This window comes from Alosa alosa, chromosome 11, assembly GCF_017589495.1.
Source record: "Alosa alosa isolate M-15738 ecotype Scorff River chromosome 11, AALO_Geno_1.1, whole genome shotgun sequence".
Taxonomy (NCBI): domain Eukaryota; kingdom Metazoa; phylum Chordata; class Actinopteri; order Clupeiformes; family Clupeidae; genus Alosa; species Alosa alosa.
This window is the reverse complement of record NC_063199.1, coordinates 23,282,824-23,304,339: the sequence shown is the minus strand read 5'-3', so window position 1 is coordinate 23,304,339 and position 21,516 is coordinate 23,282,824. Positions and strand designations below refer to the sequence as shown.

Here is a 21,516-nt window from a genome sequence, read left to right as displayed (position 1 = left end):
CGCCGCTTCCCACCTCAGGCAGAGCATCCCACCCCACCCCACCCCAGCACCACACCCAGCCCACCGCACCACACACAGCCCACCGCACCGCACACATCCAGGCCCTGAAGCTTTTACTTACAGATCAACTATCAATACATTGTGATCATGGCATGTTTATAAATGTGGGGAGTCATCCATTCAAACCCCAAGTGACATGGAGAAAGAGAACAGGCACTGAGCTCCTTTACAGCACAAATTCACAATCAACAACAACAACAAACAACAAGGACAAAAGAAGAAAAAAAAATCAAAGCTTTCATCTATCTACACACACACCTCACTCATATGCTGGTTTTGTGGCCAAGTGGAAATAATGCATAATTATTAGATATGGAGGGAAGACCATCATTATGACACTTCAAATAGTTCTATGCAGAGGTTGCCATGGAAATAAATGAAAATAGTTCTGATCCAGTTGATATCCCACTCTCAGCTATTGTGAACCTCCCTTGGAACTTCCTGAAGGTAAGTCTTTTAAAATGGAAACTGAAAAGACAGCATTTTTTTTAGTTTAGTTATTACGCAACTAAGAATCAGCTAAATTTCTCTGTCACTTGACTCAGCTACACAGACAATTTAATTAAGTCAAGTTACAGTAGTGCTTAATTTGCAGTGGTTCAGTGGAGGTGAAAATAGGTGTGTTGGGAAAGCATTATTGATCCTCCATACAGTATGCCTTGGTAACTGTCAAAGGCAGTGATGAGGGCTGGTCGCATTAAGCATTTAGTCAGCCTAATGGAAGTACATATTTAGAGAAATTAGTTGGTGCGTGATGCATACAATGTTAGTTTTAGTATTAAACACCAGCATTAAGCAACATGTTGAAAAGTATGATCAAGAGCACATTCTAAAAGACGAAGACCAACTGTTTTTTATTTAGTGAGAGAGAGAGAGGGGGGGGGGGTGCACAATTTGAAAGTAATTTTTCCATCTGCTACCACTTCTCTATTTGCTTTACTTTCATCTCTGTCCTGAGGAGGAACAGAATGAATGTGGCCAGTTTAGACTGTCCCTGTCTATTCCGCTATCAGGCTCCCACACTCATGAATGCTGTGAGATATCTCAGCATCAGATTTGGGAGCAAAATAGGCATGTCATGAGACGTGCATCATTTACTTTAAAGCTAACCAGCTCTCTATTTTCCAGACAAATCAGGTCCATAAATGGCAACCAATGATGTCTGACTGGATGGGAAAGGGAACGTTATAAGGTATAATATTGCAAAACAGAACAAAACAAAAGGACTTGTTATATTAAGCAATGCTTAGTTGTTTAATACTGCACTCCACTCCACAACATTGTAGCTCAGAAGCCAAACCACTCCAACTCCAGAGGGAGCAGGACAAGAGAGTTTCATGTCAAAGAAGAAGAAACCCCCCACCTCCAGGAGGAGTGACATCCAGCACATATTCCAGTGCTACACCTCCGACCATGACAACCGCCTCACTGCCTCAGCCCTTCTTACCTTCCTCCATAGGGAGCAGGTGGAGGTCTCAGCCAATCAGGAGACAGCTGAGGCCTTGATTGACAGATATGAGGTGGATGAGTCAGGTTAGCCGAGTGTTTTGCTCCTGGAAGTCAAAATGCAAATCAAGTGGCTTTTTATGATGCTATTATATCACCAATGACATCATAAATAAGCATGTATTCTGTAGGACTTTATTTGGGTAGGCTATACAAAAGCTTAGTCAAGCTGCACAGATGCAAGTTATTCAAGTGTGACATGAGTTGGGCTCTTTCCGCTCGGTTCTTTTCCTAAACACCTCTAAATATAAAACTTAGTAATATAAATAGTAATAATGTATAAGTAATATTAATATAAAGTCAGCTACAAATATTTTGCTAAGAGGCAAAAATGACTCACACAGGGGGTGTAGGACAGTACCCTGATTTAACTTTGATCTCACAGATGAAAGCACAGATACAATGCAATTATATTAGCCTTTAAATGTCCTAAAGGAGCAAGGCTTTTTGTGTCAATGTAATAAAATATCACTCTACTATAATGAAATGAAACAAACAAAAAATGTCCAGAGGCCTTTAACAGATGAGCAAAAAATAGGCCAGCCTCTAACTGCAGTGCGTCATTGAAATAAACATTCACATGCTTCTCTTCTTGTTGTTGACTCTGTACAGCCAGAGCGGAGATAAACATGACATTTGACGGTTTCCTACGGCTAATGGAGTCGAAGGACTGCTGTGTGTTGGACCAGACTCACACACAGGTGTACCAGGACATGAGTCAGCCTCTCTGCCATTACTTCATCTCCTCCTCCCACAACACATACCTGACTGGAGACCAGCTCGTGGGAAAGAGCCACTTAGATGCCTACATCAGGTACTAGAATGCCCACATCAGGTACTAAAATGCCCACATCAAGTACTGGAAGGCCTACATCAGGTACTGGAAGGCCTACATCAGGTACTAGAATGCCCACATCAGGTACTGGAAGGCCTACATCAGGTACTAGAATACCCACATCAGGTACTGGAAGGCCTACATCAGGTACTAGAATGCCTACAGCAGGCACTGGAATGCCATCATACCAGAATGTGAAGACTATGGGATGCACCATTTCATTGTGTCCGTGTAGTCTGAAGTAGGACTGTCATGTCTGATTACCCAAAACTGCAAATCAGATATAACTGTCTTGTATTGTCTGGGGAATTTTTACTTACATAGCCTATTATGTGTGACCGCTTTCAGATTGTGCCAGCAAATTACTTAGTGCAACAACAAATCAACAGATCGGTTCTGGCTGGTATTGTGAGACAATTTAATATTTTGTGACATATTTTCCATTTTTGTTTTGTGAGGCATCAACTGGCACCATTACTGTTCTGAGGAAAGGTCACCTGACTCTCAGGACCTTTTCTGTAGTTGGTCTTCCAAATAGTGAATGAGTCTATATCCAGTTTATATGATCAATGTACAACAGGTATAATATCTGTCTAATCATTTGTGATTAACTTTTCATAGTCAGTCTGCAAGTGCATCACTTTAGCACAGAAAACCTTGCGCAACGGACCAATCTCACTTGGCAATTTTTGAAAGTCAAAATCTAAATGGGCACCATTATTTAGCTCAGAGACTGACGGTGTTTCCTCCTGCTGGAATCCGATCGGACATTTCATCGGGTCCTACAGCCCATTTTTAAGCGGCCAAACTGACAGATTAGAACAATGTAGGCAAGGAAATGGACTGAGGACAGCAAAAATGAGTATTTATGGGCTTCCTGAGTGCCTCGTGACCGCGGCCGCCCTGCCCTGTAATCTACAGCCCTCGTGCCGAACGCACGGAGCGGTTGGAGGGTTTGGGGGTGGGCTGCTTTACTTACCTAATGAGGGTAGGCTGGTGGAAGGCTGCTCCTGACCTCTCCAAATGCCCCTTTTATCTTTTGCTGCATGCGCGGCAGTGTGCACGGCAGCCATGATTAAAACAAAAAGCACAACACTCAGCATAATGCGGATGTTTAATAGGAGTCTCCAAGCCCATGAAGAGATTAATTTGCACACTGAACATAGAAACCAAGTGAACGTAAATCAAGATGATTTAAAAAAGTTGATTTGTATTTCATAGTTTCATAGCAGAACGGCTGTGGCTGGTAAGAAATAGGATTGATTAACTCCCCAACGCTCAGTGGTACCTGCTACTTCAAATAGGCTACTGTTCAATCAATGCAGTCACAGCCATGTGCATGACTGGGCTACTGTACAAGCAATGCAATAAGTGATTTTCAATAACGGTCTTAAGTTGCGATCATAAGTGAATCTGTGAATATACCAGTGAAATAAGATTTTTGAGAACGAAATAAAAATAGATTCCTGTAAGTCATGAGGGAGAGAATCTCTAGATTCCTGTATGCAGTGAGGGAGAGTATCTCTAGATTCTTGTATGCCTTGAGGAAGCGTATCTCTCTGCATATCTAGACTCCTGTATGTTGTGAGGAAGAGAATCTCTTCCTTTATACCGTGAGGGATTATATCTCTGCATGTCTAGATTCCTGTATAAGGGGAGGGGGGTCTCTGCCCCACTCTCTCTCTCTCTCTGGCCCACTGTTTTGGGTTTGTGCGTTGGACATATTTCAGCAGGGCCTTACATTGCCATACATTACTGCATTATTGATAAGTCACAGCTGTAGTCAGCAAAACAAACACCAACGCTCCCATTAAGGGCAAGGAGCCTGTAAACAACAGGCCGGTTAGTGTTATCTCTGTATCTGCAGCACTTGCTGAGTTTCCTTTCATGTGCTGATCCTGGCACTGTGTTGTGACCCACAGTGTTCTCAGGAGAGGCTGCCGCTGTCTGGAGATCGACTGCTGGGACGGTCCCGATACGGAGCCCATCGTCTACCACGGCTACACCCTCACCAGCAAGATCCTCTTTAAAGATGTCATCGCCACAGTGCAAGAGTATGCCTTCATGGTACGCAGGCATAGAATGTTAAAGGAGAACTATGCTTTTGCCTCCGTCTCGCTCTCCTGATGTTCTCTCTCTCTCTCTCTCTTGCTCTCTCTCTTTCGCTCTCTCTGTGACTGTGGAGATCATTATGAATATTACAGCTCCTTAATAGTCACACTCAGCGCTGTGGGGTGCAAATTCAGGCTTTGATCAGTGGAGCTCAGAACATCTTCAGTAGTTCTATGAACAGAGGAAATCCTCACAGAGACCACTGCCTTTTAACTGCAGTGAATCGCACAGCTGAGAGAAAGAGTGGGACTTCTGTGTCAACCCATGTGTATCAACCCATATTAAAAATCATGGGGAAAATTATCAAATATCCTTCATGAAACGTAACATTTTCTTAACAGTGTCTATGGGAGGCTCTCCTACATTTTTAATGTTAAAATGAAATGAGACTTGATGCACACATTAGTGAGATCGACTGATGATGGGTGTCCTTGTAGGCTTCTCCGTACCCCATCATCCTCTCCCTGGAGAACCATTGCAGCCACGGGCAGCAGGAGGTCATGGCCCATTACCTCACCTCCATCCTGGGAGACATGCTGCTGGATACTGGCCTAACCGTGGATGCCCAGGGAGATCTGCCAAGCCCTGACGTAAGTCACTTTGCAAAGCTCTCACTGCCTAACTGTAGGGTATTTTTCAGTGCTGTCTGACTGTGCAGTAGCTATTGTGTGGAATGTACTGCATGCTATGGCATTATAACAGCTTTGGATATTTTAGGACTTTAATCTCCATATTGTCTTTTGTGGTGTCCCCAATTCATGTTCTGCACAATACATGTAATGTAGATCTAATAATGTTAATATAATATACAGTAGTAATATTTGCTAGAAGGTTGTTGGTACAAACAACCATGGTATAGGTTTTCTCTCTCTCTCTTTTCCACACACACACATATGCACACACACACACACACACACACACACACACACACACACACACACACACACACACACACACACACACACTGGAACAATATGACCTCACTAGTATAGCAATAGAATTTCAATAGACATGAGGCATAAATACTGCTACCAAAAATAGAGTATTGACTTCTTTATTACCCAATCCTGGGATTTTGCTTTCTTAATATAATGGATTGAAAAGAATGTTGTTTCTATGTGGACTTAGGGTACTATAATTTCCATAGAGGCATGCCAAACCCTCCCAATGGGCCGATGTCCTTAAGAAGCTGTATAGATTCTGGATATCCCAGCGCATAGTTATTTGCTGTTGGTGCACCAGACTGGCGGCAGTAGAGTGTGTCTAGTGGTGCTGATTATAGGTCTGGTGTAATGGTTTATCACCAGGAACTGGGGTCTGGCTCTCTGGGAGACGCAGGCTTTAGAGACTTGATCATAAGCTATTCTGCAGAATGTGTGTTTTTGAGAATGTATTGTTATGATAGGATATTCCGCAAACGTTTCCAGTAGTATGAATGAAAAGTGTTGCCTCTGCTTTCAATCACTTGTGTGGACCTTTTTAATATCCAGGGTGTGTATAAATCTTTGATGTGAAAATAGCAGGGCTCCATGTGGTTATCACTATCTGAAAAACCACATGGTCAGTTTGTTCACAGGCAGTGGGGAGAGGAGATTTATTGATGAGAGAAGTTTGGTCGTTATGGGTTTTTCGCTCCTGGAAAATGTGAGATTTGTTATGCTACCAAATGATTCATTCCAGATAGAGGAAATGTTTTCTCCCAAGTCTGTCATCCATGATAAGATGATGACTAAATCCTGTACAAAAATGTATGACTGTTAAGCCAGCAATAACTAGCCTAATTACTCATCATAGAAATATATTTAGTGAATTCATCACCCTATGTTGGTCATCTTATATACCTTGTTTTTATAAAAGTCGGTTTGTAACATTACTCTTAGTTTGTCCAGAGATGAATGGCTTGTCTGTATTTGTTAATACATTAAAGTAACACTGGATAATGGATATTGGATATTGAATAGACATGAAAGATGCATGAATAGATGCAGGGTATCACAGTATTGGAATGTCCTTAAATTACCACAAATTACTGACCAGATACTCTGCTAATCTGTCAATGTCATTTTTTTATTTATAAATCTGCTGACAGGAGCTGAAATATAAAGTTCTCATAAAGAACAAAAAGCTGAACTCTGCACCGCAGTTGGAGCTGGAGGCCAGAGGGTCGGAAGCGAATGCTGATGGAGAGGCCGGTGTCGAGGAGAGCGATGAGGAAGAGGATGCTGATGAGGAGGAGGAAGAAATGCCAGCGAAGAGGTCCAAAAAGAAGAAAGTACGATGAGCAGCTGTTCTAAACTGTTGAGAGCTGTATTGAGTGGCTCACCATAGGGCTGTGGCCCTGAGTGTTTTGAACACTTACATACACAAAACTGTGATGCAATAACAATGGCAACGTGGCAGGCTGCCTGCCTCTGTGGATGGTCTATTACCATACCAACGTTTGAATTTTAAACTTTGTAACTTTACAACTCATGCATTTCTGTGTCAGAGCTCTGAGTTAGAACTTAGTACAATTAAGCTCTAAAATGTAATCATCCACATTCCCCTGAGTGTTTACTTGTGGTCCCCTCCCACCCTTAGAGTTCACAGTGCAGTGTTACTATGCTTATATGTGATAGTCAGGTAATTATAAGAATTGCGTCAGGTTTTTATACCCTTCCTGAACTTTTAGCTATGGTTATTTCAACACAGAAAAAGAAGGTCGTAGTAGCACAGGCATTGTCTGATTTGGTCATCTACACCAAGTCTGTGAAGTTTATCAGCTTCGTGCACTCCAGAGATAACCAGCAGTTCTACGAGAACACATCATTTGCAGAGAAGAAAGCCAAGAAGCTGGTCAAAAACTCAGGTAGGCTAATTTGCCTTAGGTCAGATCAGGGCAGAAAGGCTCTGTCATTTCATTATCGATTGACCATCAAACTCTAATAAGTGTACAAAACAAAACCCGAGAGAGAGAGAGATAGAGTGAGAGGGAGAGAGAGAGAGAGAGAGAGAGAGAGAGAGAGAAAGAGAGAGAGAGTTGTGGGAGACAGAGAATGAGACAGATATAGTCTCATAGTCTCTCATGGTGGAGATAATGAGTGTCGTTTTGAGTTTTTCTGTTTATCAAATGAATCTTGTGGTAATCTTGTGGACACTCATTCACACAGAGCACCTTACCTTACCTTACTATGCACAGAGAATCACAGGCTCAGTCCCTGCCTCAGTCATTGCAAGCGCCTCTGATTGATTAATCACCACTATGTGGATACTGTTTTTAGAATTGATTTAGATTAAGTGTTAGTTAGTATAATTTGTATTTTAGTATATTTAGTATATTCTTTATCTTCTACTGTCCTTATTGCTTAGTTGTGTTTTTATATTATATACTTTAATTACTTTTTCTGCTGTTAAAGAATGTGTATGTGTTATCTGTATGCTGCTGAGACCTTGAATTCCCCCTGGGGATCAATAAAGTATCTATCTATCTATCTATCTATCTATCTATCTATCTATCTATCTATCTATCTATCTATCTATCTATCTATCTCCCTCTGGTGTGCTCCCCTCGCAGGAGCAGAGTTTGTGCTGCACAACGTGCGGTTCCTCAGCCGAGTTTACCCCGCAGGCTCCCGAACCCTCTCCTCCAACTTCAACCCACAGGAGTTCTGGAACGCCGGCATCCAGTTAGGTCTGTACCGAGCTCACACTCGCTGATGCACCCCTCATATGGGACACATAGGAGACCCACAAACTGCATATGGGACACAAGAGACCCACAACCTGCATATGGGACACAAGAGACCCACAACCTGCATATGGGACACAAGAGACCCACAACCTGCTCACTGCTCCACATAAGTTACACATGGAAATGACACATCACTTTCACATTACACATCTTACACATCTTACACACACACACACACACACACACACACACACACACACACACTCTCTCTGTCTCTCTCTCTTTCTCTCACACAGACACAGACACACACACACACACACACACACACACACACACACACACACACACAATGTGAATGGAGAAAGATAGGGTAGACAGCCTTTGATGCCAACTGTGCAGCTTTGATATAACTGAGGGACTGACAATTTTCTGCTAATTGCCCTCCGGCAGGTGAGGTGAGGCTTGAAATGACTTGAATTATCTCCAAGGTTTCTCCTTCTGCCACATGCTCTGCGTCTTTTTGCCCCTCGGTTGTGTAAAGGAAATATGTTTTGTGAATGTCTCCCCTTGCATGTGATATTGTTCATTCTGTTCAATTCTGTTAGATTCTTTTCCGTCTCTGCACAAAGCTGAACTCGACCTTAGCAGAAAACGTATCCAGAACACATGTACACAAGTGGCAAAATCACAAAATTGAACAGAAGCAGAGATGAAAAAGAAACTATGAACGGAACTCTCACGTCACATGTCATCAGAGCTGCTATAGAATTTGGGTGCATGTCATGTATATTACTGTCTGTGAAAATAAGCAGTCTTAAAAACACCCAATTCTCTACTTCAGTGTGCTTGCACCACAAGCTAAATCCCACAGGATTACATTTGTATAGTTCAGCATGGCTTGCCTGAAGCCTTTTTTCCTGCGTGTCTGCACTTTGTGACTGTGCCCCCGTGCTAATATTGTGTTTTGGTTGCCTTGTACCCCCGCAGTGGCTCTAAACTTCCAGTCCCTTGGCTTACCCATGGACCTGAACAATGGCCGTTTCCAGGACAACGGCGGCTCGGGCTACGTACTGAAGCCCCATTTCCTGCGGTCCGGGGAGAGCAGCTTTGATCCCAACGCTTTCAAATACAACCTGAGGCCAGCTCACCTCCTGTTGAAGGTACAGAGGCAGTATGCACACTGTTTTGTTAGTAGATGAATGAATACTTCTCAGAAAAGTGTCCAATTCATTACATGATGTGATTTGACGTTAAAGGAACACGTCAACATTTTGGGAAATTAGTCTCCCCACAGACTTAGATAAGATGAGACATAACCTTCTCTTTGTGCGTGCAGTAACTCAGTCTGACCAACCCACCATTAGCCTAGTTTCGCATAGCTCATTGAGGTGTTTGGAACAGTTTTGTTATTTCTGTGTTTATACGGTGGCCATCCCAGATACCCAAATACATACATAAAAGTGCTGAAAAAGGGACATTTTCATGATATGGGGCCTTCAGAAAAACAAAACAAAATATAACTAGAAAATGTAATTTCGAGGAAATTACCAGTGCATGAAAATATAAACATACTGTATATTAACATAAAATGCCAAACAAACTTTTATTTGGAAACAGTTGGCAGGAGTCATAGTTGATAACAACTGACAGTTGAAATGGCTGAACAGTTAAATAGTTGAGTAGTTTAAATAGTTAAATTATTTAATAATGAATTATTGTAGTGAGGACATTTATTTTGAAACAGTTGTGGGCAGAGGAAATAGTAGTCTTAAGAGAGCCAGATTGTATGCTACAGAGTTTATAGTTTAAAAGTTGAATGTAGATAGTGTAATGGATGTTGATAGACAGAAAGTTGAATGGATGTTGATAGGCAGATTGTTTAATGGATGTTGATGGATAGTTTAATGGGTGGATGAGTGAATGGTTTGAAGAGGATGAATGGATAGAAAGTTGGATGGAATGTGCCTTATATCCTTGTAGAATGGAGAGACACAGAGAGTTGGCCTAGTCGAGCAAAAAGCAGTTGATACAGGTGCAATCAGTTTAACTGGCCCTTTGATGGGCCCTAGTTGAGCAGCTGGAAGTTGATACAGGTGCAAATCAAGTTAATTACAGTGCATGAAAATGCACTGTACCAAAGATAATGAATGCGTAGCAAGATGGGTCGTCCTAGTTCATGTCTATGAGGGCAAAGTTCCCGCCTGCACAGGGGCGTGTCACTGACGTATGACTTACGTTTGAATGCCTCGGTTCCACGCAAGACAAGCCGGAGTACAAAATAAACTTGGTGTACACCTTCATTAATGTTGATTTTCTCTCGACTGGAGGGTCATACTATCACGACATTCTACTGAAATAGGGAGGAGGGTTTGGAGATCATGATACCGTGTCCGAAATGTGCATCCATTGCTCAAAAAAATAAGGCTTTGACAAATTCTGGGAAATTCTTGGATTCTGCCATAGACCTCAATGTTAAAAAGAGAGCCCGATCACTGCATAAATAAAAGGGCGTGTACTGCTACCCTATTTGCATAAATTTCCAGGGACAGGAAATGGCCTCTCATGAAGTATCTTCGTAATCAACCATCTTTGACTGTACTGTTATTCCAAGGCTTCTTCTTCTTCTTCTTCTTCTTCTTTGTCTTCTTCTAACGCAATTATTGCAGCTTCAACCGTTTAACGTAGAAACTTCATTCAAACTATGTTACGTAGGTCTTACTTAGGACATCTGGGCAATGTATTTTTCATCTTTGTAACTTTTATACTTTGTAAACTATTTATTAAAAACTACTCAAATTTTCCCCATAGACTTAACATTAGGCTGATGACATCACAATGTACTAATTAACTTGATTTGCACCTGTATCAACTTCCAGCTGCTCATTTAGGCCCCATCAAAGAATCAGTTCAACTGATTACACCTGTATCAACTGCTTTCTGCTTAACTAGGCCAACTCTCTCTGTGACTCCATTCTACAAGGATATAAGGCACATTTCATCCAACTTTCTATCCATTCATCCTCTTCAAACCATTCACTCATCCACCCATTAAACTATCCATCAACATCCATTAAACAATCTGCCTATCAACATCCATTACACTATCTACATTTTTTAAACTATATACTCTGTCTCAGGCTTTAAGCATACAATCTGGCTCTCTTAAGACTACTATTTCCTCTGCCCACAACTGTTTCAAAATAAATGTCCTCACTACAATAATTCACTATTTAATAATTTAACTATTTAAACTACTCAACTATTTAACTGTTCAGCCATTTCAACTGTCAGTTGTTATCAACTATGACTTCTGCCAACTGTTTCCAAATAAAAGTTTGTTTGGCATTTTATGTTAATATACAGTATGTTTATATTTTCATGCACTGGTAATTTCCTCGAAATTACATTTTCTAGTTAGTCCATTGTGATGTCATAGTGCTAATGTAAAGTCTATGGGGAAAAATAAGCTTGTTTTTTGTTAATATCTGAAAAAAAAGTATAAAGTTTACAAAAGTGAAAAATACATTCCTCAAGTGTCCTTTTCAAGACCTACGTTACAAAGTTTGAACGAAGTTTCTACGTTAAACGGTTGAAGCTGAATTAGACGCAGAAATTTGGTGGGAAGAATATTAATAAGAAGAAGAATACTTCGGATAACAGAACAGTGCATTTTCATGCACTGTAAAAAGAGCGCAATCCTCCACCACCAAAGACACAAAGTAGGACACAAATGCAACGAAAGAGCAGGATTCCACATCACATAACACATCCAGTTAAACTCAATGTTAAAATCCTAGGAAGACTTCTTAGCTCCACAAGGTCAAGGATGCCTGCCAAAACGATGGGTGCCAGGAAGTTACATAATCTGATAATTAGCACATGTACAGCCCAAATGCATTGTATGGCTCATCACAATAATAACTTCTTTTGAAGAAAGGCATCATTTCTTTTCAGATAGGCCCGGTCTAATTAAATTATTCATATACATTCTGCAGAGGCAAAGGGACAAGACCTCTTGAAGTCTGCAAGAAAATAAAATTACTTTAGGCTTTCACTGTTGAGAGCTCTCTCTTGTAGAGGAATATGATTATTCATGAATTACTGATTAATTGAATCATCTAGGAGTGCTGAATGATTCTGAACAATATTTTAGCATCTCCCCTCTGAGGATAGGTAAGACTGACACATCGAGCAGGTATATTTAACCATATGAGCTGGATGTTTTGCACTAATTCAGTCTGACAGTGTGAATTGGCCGCCTACAGGTGCTAAAAGGCCAGCCGTGTATATGGGCTGCAGCCAAGATAAACACATACTCCCCATAGGGACGAAGGGTGTGAGAGCTGACAGGTGAACAAATCTCTTTTTCCTCACCTGCATTGAATGACAGTGTGAGGGAGAGAGGGAGAGGAGAGAGTGTGCATACAAAGTATTGACAGCCCATTCTCTTGGCTGATCTATTCCTAGTTAGAGATGTAACGGTATGAACATTTACGTCACGATTATAGAGACCTTCCCCATAAAGGGCAGTTCACACCAAGAATCGCTCTAGCTAATATGAATGACGCTAATATGAACGACCACATCGTTTTTTCTCTGTTTTGTGCCATTTTCTTACTTTCTCTCAATATTTCAAGGTCCAAGCACAGGTATAATGGCTGTTTTTCAATTTCCTGTTTTGAAGCCAGTGCTGAGAAAATTAAAGTGATTGATGAAGTAGGCTAGACGCCGGATCTGATTTTGAAAACGCACTCCCCCAAAGACATTATAATCCACTAATATTGTTTCACTGAGTGTGAATAGATGGTAATTAAGCAGTGTGCTATTTGGCTGTGTGAGGCAAAAACTGGTCCTTGCCAAAATAAGGTTGTTAGAGTTTCTACCTAGAAATGAATGTAATTTTTGTTCTGGTCTCTTAGCAATATAGTAGAGATCAGCTCTTATTATCTCTGAGTTATTCTTGCACCTCTTTAACTAGGGAAGATGTTAGTCCTCTCTTGTACTCTCTCTCTCTCTCTCTCTCTCTCTCACACTCTGTCTCTCCCCCAGACGTTTGGTTTCCTTTCTTTATTTCCCATTTGGACCCTTGAATAAAACATGCCAGTGATTGCCGTATATGTGCAGCTGTATCTGTGAGGTCTTCACCTCTACCTGTTCCTGTGCGGCGCCGCCTTTAATGATTCTTTTGCTGCCAGTGTGTGAGTTCTGTTTCTCTGGTATAAAGAGGTCTGGCTTATAAATAGGTTAGCTTAGGTTGGTAAATTATTCAACCAGAGTGGGGAATAGAGCGTCTTTATTTTTAACCTACCTGAGGAATACTCTAATTTGCATTCTATGGCACCAGAGTCTTTTAAATTGAACACTGTGTGTTTGTGCCACCTTATACTTATACGTCCACCTGAGCTGGAATACCTGAGACATGTACGGATACACTTCTGATCACAATATATTATTATTTTTCAGGCATGCAGTGGACAGTCCTACCCGGAAAAACTATTAACAGAAATGTTATTACAGAAAGCTAATTACAGGGACAGTCCGTTTGGAGCAACTCAGGGTTAGGTGCCTTGCTCAGGTGCACCACGTTGGCTAACCCTTATATCGAGTCCACGACTTTCTGGCATTACACATTTAACATATCTGACTAGACCTCCACCGCCCATGGTGCACAGTAAAGGCCCATGCAGTGACATGGAGCTAAATCTGACTAAATGATGAAAAGAAAACTTCTGCAGAATTCTGCAGAGGGGTGAAACAGCTACTAGAAGCTTAAGCAGCATGTGGTGTCCAGTAGCACGCACGCACGCACAGACACAAAAAAGTACACACATGCAGTACACACGCACACATGCACATACACACAAACGCATGCACAAACACACACACACACACACACACACACACACATACACACCTCTTCCACTTCAGACTTTAAAATGGGAGCACTTTGCTAATTGCACGTTACGGATGCTAAGCAACCCATTTCAGCTGATTATCATCAATGATGCTGTCAAATAGGAGCTTTAAAGTTGGGCTTTGAGGGGAAGTTTCCAGGCTGTGAAACTGAGACTGTGTCTGAACAGCCATGGATCTAAACTGTGCTGTGCTAAAACAGCATTTCCTCAGCCAGACTCGCTGTGATCTTTTGGGTGAAGTGCCATTTGGGTGTGGTATTAATCGCCTCTGCCCCTCTCTATGTGTTTGGGTGTTTTTATTTTGTAATCCACAGGTGATTAGCGGCTCCAACCTCCCTTCTTCCAGGACTGGCAAGGCCCTGGATCCGTTCGTGAGAGTGGAAATCCATGGGGTTGTTTCCGATTGCTGCAGAAAGCAGACAGATGCAGTCAAGCACAATGGTTGGTTTTTTGATGTGGTCTCTTTTTTTAGTATATATATATATTTTTTTTTTTGGGCTTTTTGCCTTTATTCCGACAGGACAGTGAAGATTGACAGGAAGTGAGTGGGAGAGAGAGAGATGGGGTGGGATCGGGACATGACCGCAGGTCGAATTCGAACCTGGGTCCCCGTGGGCACATGGTACGGGCGCTGTAGCCTGTTGCACCTGTAAGAAAAACATGGCCTGCAGACATAAAAATCTTGGGGGGAGGGGGGGACGGTTAATTGTCAGATAAGTACGGACAGATACAGGAGGTGCTTTGATGCAGTAAACCAAGAACCAATTAGACGAAGTACGAGGAATGGTCTAGACTACAGCTAATGACATTAATTAATTTGCTGGTGAAAGTCCTTCAGTCCAACACACCAGTCTCCACTTCAAGGTCTTCAGCTTATTTAATGTTCTTTCAGATATGTACGCTTTGAACAGAACATTACGCTCATGGTTCGAATTACGGGGGGTATTGGGGGGGTCCGACCCCCCTAGATGACACTTGGACCCCCCCCAAAAGGGATGAAAATAATAGTTTGGGGGGTACTGAAAAAATGTAATAAAATTTAATGTTATCCAATAGTGCATGTAATTAAATGCAGTATTACCATCACATACCAAGAATTCAGGATATAATCTAATTAAATACGATTTTCAAACCCTCGCCCCGATTGGGCTGTACCATTTCTCTGGTACGTTCAGACTGTATTGTTTGCTATGATATAATACTGACGAATTAAAACAAATGCACAGTGTAGTAGGCTGCAAAAGCCTGAAGCGAATGGGTTAGCAAGCGGTGGCCAACTGGCCATACATTTATCTAATATTTCACTGCCTTGGCAGGGATGGATTACTGCACGGGCCTACCGGGCCCAGGCCCAGGGGCCCAAGCGGTCAGGGGGCCCTGAAGCCCAAGCCTTTGCATGGAATCATTGCCTCAATATCAACAAATCAGGATGTAGGCTATGAATCTGATTGAATTTAGTATTGGCCATCCCCAAAATGCACCAGAATACAGAAAATCACATCAAACAAATTAAATATTTTCTGGGAGAGGACCCCCAAACCCCCCTCCCACATATACAACAATTAGTGGGGGGCCCTTAATACATCTGGGCCCAGGGGCCCCGAAAGTTCATAATCCGCCCATGTGCCTTTGTAAATTAGCCAACCTTAGAAAAACATTGAGTAGCAAGATCGCTATGGTTTAACCGTAGGTCTCCCTTCCACTCAGCGGCCACGACCATTGCTGCTGCTTAGCTTAAAAATCAGGCCTACAATCACACGCCATAGGAGGAGTTCCATAGATATACTGACATGGGGAGAGGTTTAATAAGGCGATTTATCATTTTGTGCAATTTCATTCTTAATGTCTTAACAAGAGGGAATTTGCACTAATATTCAGGGAATTTCGCATGTACTGTAGATTAGTGGTTATCAACCTTTACGCAAATGCCCATACATCCATAATTGCAACGTTACCTGCAGTTTGTTTGAAACGCTACGTGAACATACAGCCTAATAATCAATCGGACATGAAATGTCTTTCCTCGTTGCCATTATTAGAGATCAGCTAATATTGCTGCACACCAGTGATAACTGTGATAACACCAGGCTCACAATGCACTAGGCTACATGATATGAAATGCCCAGGCTAAACAACGTGAAGATATTTGTTTTCCAACCGTGAACAAGTCATTTTTTATTTGCATGTTTTGCAGGCTTAGGCTATCAAAAAAAAAAAAAAAACGAATCAAATGAACCAAAGGTTGGCCTTGTATTAGGTTAGGTGAACTTGGCTATTAAACGGGAGACTTTCTGTTGTAAACAATTCTGGGTCTTAAATTTAAGTTATATGTTTGCCATTTCCGTGCTATTGCTCTGTATGCATTTCCATGTTTGCATTGCACTGCTATACCAAAAAATATTTGACTGTGGTGCGCAATTTTACGCACCGGGCGCACCTTGAAACAGTGGTTACCCTATTTCATCCCTTCCCATAACGTGTAAGGTAAATTGTCCTCGCTAGTATGATTAGATTCTTTTAACTTGTCGGCCAGCCAGCCAGCCATGGTCATATGACCTATATTTCGAAGGAAAATTGACTGTGAACCACAAGTGTGAAATCATGTGTGTAAGCCTAGATAAAATGGAGAGTGACGTCACCAGTCGAGATAGCGGTACCCCCCGAAGCTCACGGTATAATTCGAACACTGATTACGCTGTATGTTGAATTGTTTCTCATGATTAATTTAAGACGTTCACTAACAGCTGTACTACTTGAGAAGGTTAATGTAAATCAAGTTTTTATTTTTTTCTTCAAAAGAATTAGAGTCTTTGAGTTTGCTTTGAGAGTGCAGGCAGCGCTCTGCTGAGATGGCTCTTTAAGATGAGCAGGATAAGGAGGCCCAGCTCTTATAGACCACCAGAAGTGCCTCCAGAAATTTAACGGAAACGGAGTGCTGAACCCTCTGAGTACTTATGATGCGAGTACTTTCTGCCGAGGCACACCACACAGAAAATCCAGACTGAGGTTAAACGTAATGTTAAAGTACAGATAAAGTACAGATAGTGGGAGAAAGCTGTGGCCTGATGACAGCTATGTTTATGGAAGCAAACTACTAGCATCCGTAAAAGAATTTGACGTTAATAACCCACATCCAGACATTGTCAGTGATGCATTACATGTGTCATACTGTGCACACTCATTTACATTTGCTGGTCTTTACTGGTTGTTACCAACAAATGTATCCTGATAAAAAGAGGAAGAAGCAGCCTGACGGTAGTTCAGCTGTACCAAAGAATCCTTGGAATAATTGTTGATTGTACTCACACGGAGGTTTTGATGTTTGATGACCAGATCAAAGTCAGAAAGCAACACCAAACAAAAGACCTCTTAATTCTGTCTTGGTAAACACAACTAGATTAGAAGCACAGTAGTTTTTACAGCTCTGACCTTTTGGTAATCTTTTATCTTATAATTGGTTTAGCCCATTTTCCTGCATTCCCCTGCAGACCACCTGTAAAATGTGGTGTGTGTGTATGTGTGTGTGGTGCGTGCGTGTGTGTGGTGTGCATGTGGTGCATGCGTGTGTGTTTGTGTGTGTGGTGCGTGTGTGTGTGTGTGTGTGTGTGTGTGGTGTGAAGTGCGCGTGTTTGTGTGTGCATGTGTGTGTTTGCAGTGTGTGCACGCGCGTGTGACAGTCAGACAGGTTCTCATTAGCCTGACTCTCTCCTCTCCTCTCCACAGCAGCCTCAAAGCAGCAGCTGTGGAGGAAATACCACTCGAGAGTGTAATTGCTTGTGCGGCTTAGAGGATTTGATGGACATATTCATACCCACTCGCTTTTCATGCTCAGCGTCGGAAAAATCCGCTCTTTAAAAAAACATGCACCCCCCTTTTTTCTAGTGCATGATTGCCTCTTAATTAAACCATAAACAACATATTTGATCAGGGAGTCTGTGACTGCCACACTGGTGGGGAAGATGACAGCTGAATTTATCTCCAGGAGAGTTGGTTTCCTTGGGTGGAGGAGATGGAGTGTGTGAGTGTGTGTAGAGGAGACTTGAAAGCAAGATGTTAGTTGACTAAAAATAAAGATTTGGAGATGTTTAATTTGTAGACATAGAAGATGGAAGATAAAACCAAGTGACAGTAAGATTTCATCAGTTATTAGTACAGTTCAGATTTATTTTCTTTCTCTGGTTTACACTTTGCCAGACTCTTAAGAGTCGGATTGATAGGATGTGAAAAGCATATGTGATTATTTTCTGAAGGGTGCAACAAGTTAAATTTATGACTTATTTAAAACATTGTGAATGAAATAAAAGACTTATTTTATGCCCACAGTGGCAAATAATTTGAAGGAAAATCAGAGTCCCAGAATCATTTGCAGAGTAAATAAAGTTGTTCTGTAACAATACAAACTATACAAACTAGGCTACGTTTTTTTAGCACTTATCAGTTTCACATAAATCTTGATGTGATATACTGTCATATATATTTGTACCATTAAGAGGAAGAACTACAATGTCAAACAACTTCAATCTATGCTACTAAAAACGTTAAATGACCATTAACATAATACAGCCTTAACTGAGTTTATTTAAGACCTAGTGTGTAATATTTGGGTGAATTTAAGGCCTAACAATCATAGTATAACATTTTAGACTTTTAGACTCTTTAAGACCCTGCGGAAACCCTGTAACCCTCTTCCTACACTGTGTGTTTCAGCACTGAGTCCGAGGTGGGACGCTGCCATGAACTTCACCATCGAGGTGCCCGAGCTGGCCCTGGTCCGGTTCTCTGTGCGGGACCAAACCGGACTCCTCAAGAGCGAATTTGTTGGCCAGTACACACTCCCTTTCACCAGCATGAGAAAAGGTCAGATGAGACGCCACCACACACTCCTGTTTATGTGTGTGCTTGTGTGTGTGTGCCAAAACTCTCAGTCTAGGAAGTACTAATTTTTGAGATGTACATCACACCTGAATGTGTGAAAATTGAAATTGAAGCATAGAATAGATGACAGCATAGAACAGAGAACATTTTTATTTGTTATCCAGCTGTGTGTGTGTGTGTGTATAATTGAGTAAGGGTCTGCATATGTGTGTGTATGCATGTCTGCCTGTATGTGTGTGTATGTGTGTGTTGACTTTCTGTCCTCAGGATATCGTTGGGTGCCTCTTCTATCTCGAGAAGGCTACAGCCTGGACCCTGCCTCCCTCTTTATCTACGCATGGTACTCCTAAGGCCTGGCTCTCTGACCTATGGCCTGGTCCTGGTCCTGGTCCTGGTCCCCCCAGCCTGAGCCATCACATGAGGAGCAGCTAGCCAGCAACATGGTGCCAGCAAAAAATAAATAAAAAAAAGCACATTCCTATGCTAAGAATGCATTTTTTTTCATTCAAGACACAATCGTCTCAAACATACACGCCTGGACCTCCCCTCCTCCTCCTCATGTCCAGGTAATTACAAGCCTCACGGTGGTTTGTGAGAGCAATTAGAGCCGGACTTCTGGCACCAAACATCAGGAAAAAAACACACACACACAGCAAAGAAAACAATGACTAAAAACAGACAGTAGAAATAATACACCCCATCCACACAGACCCACACACACACAAGACAGTCATTGCAGGTTTTCAGTTCACATGAAGGGAAAAGGCACAGTGGTGATATAAATAGCATGTTAAATAATACACAGGCATACAATTAAAACAACACACGCACAGTGGCTACATCATTAGTCTAATCCTTCATAATGATCCGGAGCCTAGTGGCGGCATGTCGGGATATTTCGATAATAGGCTGAGGCTGTGTAGGAGAGCTGACCACAGGGACTGCTCTCTGTCCCCCTGCTCTTTGTAAATGGCACCAGTGGCTGACACTGTGACACGAGGGAGCAGATTTAGGGCCAGCTGTGGGGCCTGTAGGGAATGTGTGTGTGTGTGCTGACGCAGGACATGCCATTTCAAAAGCCGCCATGCAGTTAAAAGGCATCTATTCAACACCCGGAGCAGGAACCACAAACCACTCGGAGTTCTTCACACAGTGCAGGAACCACAAAGAGTTCTTCACACAGTGCAGGAACCACAAAGAGTTCTTCACACAGAGCAGGAACCACAAAGAGGTTCAGAATTCTTTGAACCTTGGTGCTATTTAGTGAATCAGCCTGCATTTCCACCAGTTTCCACCGAACCAAGAGTGTGTCATCAACAATGGGTGTTGCATGCAAAACAAAAGTTAATGATATGCATAAACGGGAGAATGATATGAACAGTGGCCCCGTAAAAACAGCAGGAAAAAAATGCTAGTCAACGTCTGCAGTGTAATGTCAGTTGACTAGTTTTGGGCAATTCCACGCAAAACTGTCACGTCCATAACGGCAACTAAATACAATGGCATTGTGTTGGCCTTATGGACGGGACTGTTTTGCGCGCAATTGCCCTTTAGTTTACTCATGACAACAGTTGATATGAACGGAAAACTTATGCTTTTAGCTTTCTCCCCTCTGAAGGGCAGAATGACACGACCACTCTGGTTCACAGGAAAAAAACACCAAACCAAAAGTGCCATGTTTCGAACCGTGTTTTGTTTGGTCGAAATGCTTTGAACGGAGCCAGTTCTCTGTCTGAGGAAAAAAGCTATATTATGTTTTATAAATGCTCCTAGTATTCAGCTATGATGATGACCTGGAGTTTGCACAATATAGTGTTAAAACCACAAAAAAATACTTTCATAATATATACACATCATACGTCTCTCTACGCTTTACATGTAGCCATTAAATGTACTCAAGTGCTACATATTTCTCCTGGATGTTCACACAGCAGTTCCATATGAACAGATGACTCCTGTAAACAGTTCTCTCCCATGGAGATGCTTCTTCTGTAAAAACTCCATCCAGCCTAGTCAGTCTGTCTGCCTGGCTACAAAATTAATGTGCAGGCATTTTCACGTGCCACTTTACCAGAGGTGTGGACTGCCATCTGGTGGCCGCACGGCTAAAACACACTCCAGTGAGTTTTTTCTTTTCTTTTTTTAAATGGGACAGTGTCCAAGCGGGTACCACTCCTCAACGTCCATCTTTCTCTCCCCCAGGAAGATGTTGGTCGCCGCCACAAAATTCTTCTTGCTCTTGACCGTCACCTCCAGCACACGATCGTGGAGACTCAGGATATTTCTGTACTCAATCTAAATGACAAAAAAATAATGTGTGTTATCAAGAAGCAGCTAACTGAAGCCAGCACCAAACAATGGGCTCATTCATAACCCCTTGTCCTGGTGGAGTTTATATGGAGATCATAACCTGCGCGGAGGCTTTGTGAACTCTACTGGGGTTGTGATTGGCTGAAAAACAAAGCAGCTTTTCAGGCGAACATGACTCATAGTTTCAAAATATCCTTATCTGATAGAGATAGTGCTAAAGCTTCCCACAGGTG

At 42.0% G+C, this 21,516-nt stretch overlaps 2 protein-coding genes across 2 annotated transcripts in view; one reads left to right on the top strand and one right to left on the bottom strand.

Moving 5' to 3' along the window:
- Positions 1 to 455: 455 nt before the first annotated feature.
- On the top strand, positions 456 to 19,388 carry LOC125303702 (1-phosphatidylinositol 4,5-bisphosphate phosphodiesterase zeta-1-like). Its single transcript, XM_048257583.1, has 13 exons — positions 456 to 507; positions 1,189 to 1,252; positions 1,347 to 1,593; positions 2,179 to 2,380; positions 4,324 to 4,468; positions 4,951 to 5,103; positions 6,603 to 6,785; positions 7,205 to 7,361; positions 8,067 to 8,183; positions 9,171 to 9,343; positions 14,413 to 14,539; positions 18,806 to 18,955; positions 19,241 to 19,388. Exons 3-13 carry the CDS (start codon positions 1,398 to 1,400, stop codon positions 19,321 to 19,323), a joined length of 1,686 nt encoding a protein of 561 aa, XP_048113540.1. The 5' UTR covers positions 456 to 507; positions 1,189 to 1,252; positions 1,347 to 1,397; the 3' UTR covers positions 19,324 to 19,388.
- The window catches only part of pik3c2g (phosphatidylinositol-4-phosphate 3-kinase catalytic subunit type 2 gamma), a 22,049-nt gene continuing 18,699 nt past the window's right edge, over positions 18,167 to 21,516 (bottom strand). Inside the window, exon 33 of the mRNA XM_048257581.1 lies at positions 18,167 to 21,268. Coding sequence (XP_048113538.1) covers positions 21,116 to 21,268 — 153 coding nt within the window. The 3' untranslated portion in view covers positions 18,167 to 21,115. The remainder of the gene's footprint in view (positions 21,269 to 21,516) is intronic.